Genomic DNA, 2500 nt, shown 5'->3' on the forward strand with positions numbered 1-2500 from the left:
CTAACGAGCGAGAGAGGAGGGGAAGAGATGGGCAGCCAGGAGGCGGGGCCGGTGAGGTCGCTCAGCAAATCGCTGAGCTTCTTCTCTCTGCTCAGACGAGGGAGCGGGCGGGCCGGCGAGGGCAGCGGTTCGGGCTTCGGGAGGAGGGGGCGGGGTTTGAAGGGCCTGTTCAGTAGCTTCAGGTGGAGGCGGAAGGACAGAGCGCTAGAGGGAGAGGTGGAGGTGGAGGAGGGGAGGGAGGTCAGGGAGGGGGACGCCGTCATCCCGGAGGAGCTAAAAGACGTCACCCTGACCCTCGAACCTCAGCCGCACCTGCTCCAGGAGAATCCTGGGAGCCCGGAGGCGGAGCCAGGCTCCGGCGGGGCAGAGGCCTCCACCAGCGCCGCCGCGACACCCACGCACCGCGTTGCCGTGACAGCGACCCCTTCAGAGTCCCCATACACCCCCGTCGCCTCCCCTCTCCGAGCGCAGGCCGCCCTCCTCTCCAAAGCCAGAGCGTCCGTTCCCCCGGTCGCCGCCGCCACCCCCCCCCTGGAGCGCTGCGGTGGCGCGGCCGACCCACCCTCCGAACCCTCGGTGGACCGCCTCTGCTCGCTCCTCTTCACCGACGTCACCTCCCTCAAGAGCTTTGACTCGCTGACGGGCTGCGGCGACATCATCGCCGACGCTGAGGAGGAGGGAGGGGCGAACGGGGGCAGCGGCACCAGCAGCAGCAGCAGCGGAGGGGGGGGGAATGGAGCAGGAGGAGGAGGAGGAGGAGGAGGAGGAGGGGGAGGAGGGAGAACGGGGATCCTCTCTGCGGTCCGCGGCTCTCCGGCGAAACCCCCCGCGTCGACCCCCGTCTGCCATTCCAGCCTCCCAGCCGCCGCCGCCCCCCCCGCCCCACTCCCGGCCAGGGCGCGGGTGGCCCCGCCTCCCCCCCAGCAGCCCTCAGGAAGCGGCGTTGTGGCCTACATGGGCGGTGGCGAGGAGATGGCCAGCCCCGACGGCGTGGACGACGCTGACATGCAGGGGCTCTGGCACATGCTGCCCTCCACGGGGGATGACTCCCCCGCCCTGGCCCGGCCCCACCTCCACCCCAACCCTGGCTCCACCCACCCCCCCCGCTCTACCCCCGGCCCCCCGAACCTGCACCCCGCGGCCTTCAGGAGCGCGGATCGCAGGCCCCCCCAGGTGAAAGCTCTGGGCCTGAGCAAGATCCCCGTGGTGGGCATGGGTGTCAGGGCGGGTAAGCCCCCCCTCCCGCACGCGCACACCCGCTACCCCGCCTCGCCCCACGAGAAGGAGCCTCTCAGCGACGAGGGTTACTGGGACACACCCACCGCCACGCCCATGGCAACACCTGATGACGGCGGGCTCCAGAGGAACCAGAGGATCGGCCTGTCGCGCGACAGCTGCTCCGGCGACCACCTTTACGACCTCTACAACGACCCCGAGGAGGACGCGGAGAGGTCGGAGGAGGAGGAGGAGGAGGAGGAGGAAGAGGATCTGACGAGCACTCCTTCTCCATCCACTGGCGACTGCAAACTCAGCCCCCCCTCACAGACCACGCCTCCGACATCTTCCTCCTCGTCCTCGTTTCGCTCGATGAAAGGCAGCGCTAGCCTTCCACGAGAATCCAAGATTCCGGTCTGCCTCAAGCAGACCACGCCCCCCCACTCCGTCAGCCAATCAGCTCTCTCCTCCGTCCTTGAAGTCGGTCCCCCTCCGCCAAAGACCCAAGCCCCGCCCCCGGCACGTACCAGGATCCCCGTCTCCAAGGTGCCTGTCCGTCGCTCTGGAAACAAGCCTGGCAACGCCACCAGAGGGCCCACCCACAGGAAGTAACTTTGGGCAAATCAGCAGACTTCCTCTTTGATAAGAACTACAAGCGTGTTGGACTGGTGTATTCTAAACGTATAGAGCTTATTTCTGAGCTCCTCACTAAGGTTCTAGCCAATAACCCTTATCAATTCTTCTAAAATGTAAAAGTTCTTATTCCTTTTGGGTTTTGGCGATAGACAGGGTCTTGACTAAAATTGTTTTTAGCTAGCTAAAAGTCACGAGGGAACTCCAAAAGTTGGGTAACGGTGCAAAAAACTTTTGGAAGTCTTCTCTTGACAATCAGACAAATGGACCACGGACTTCCTGGAGAACTTCAGGACCTATAAGACGTTGACAGAATGAAAGATTGAGGAAGGTAGAAGAGCCAGTGTTTCCTAAATAAATGGCTCGGACCAATGTGTTCTTGGTACTGCTGAAGGTTGGGTTTGTCCTAGGTGAATTCACAAGGACAATTGAGAGTTTCAAAACACATACAAATTTGGTAAACACTGCTTTTGACAGTCCTCAGTACTTCCTGACCGGGATATATATGAACCATGGAACCAGAATTCACCTGCACATGACCAGGAATGACCTGAGCACCTTTTTACTATTCTTCATTGTCACCGGACATTTCACGTGAGACAACTTCTTTAACTCACTATGGCATAATCTAATTAAACGGTTTGAGTTTGTC

General features: G+C 61.6%; 1 protein-coding gene across 1 annotated transcript in view; it reads left to right on the forward strand.

Annotated features, from left to right (window-relative positions):
- Window positions 1-1827, forward strand: part of amer2 (APC membrane recruitment protein 2) — a gene marked incomplete at both ends in the record, with an annotated part of 2085 nt that extends 258 nt beyond the window's left edge. Inside the window, one exon of the mRNA XM_084454022.1 lies at window positions 1-1827. This exon is cut by the window's left edge and continues 258 nt beyond it. Coding sequence (XP_084310148.1) covers window positions 1-1827 — 1827 coding nt within the window.
- Window positions 1828-2500: the final 673 nt, after the last annotated feature.

Source organism: Borostomias antarcticus (genome assembly GCF_949987555.1).
Source record: "Borostomias antarcticus genome assembly, chromosome: 2".
Lineage (NCBI taxonomy): Eukaryota > Metazoa > Chordata > Actinopteri > Stomiiformes > Stomiidae > Borostomias > Borostomias antarcticus.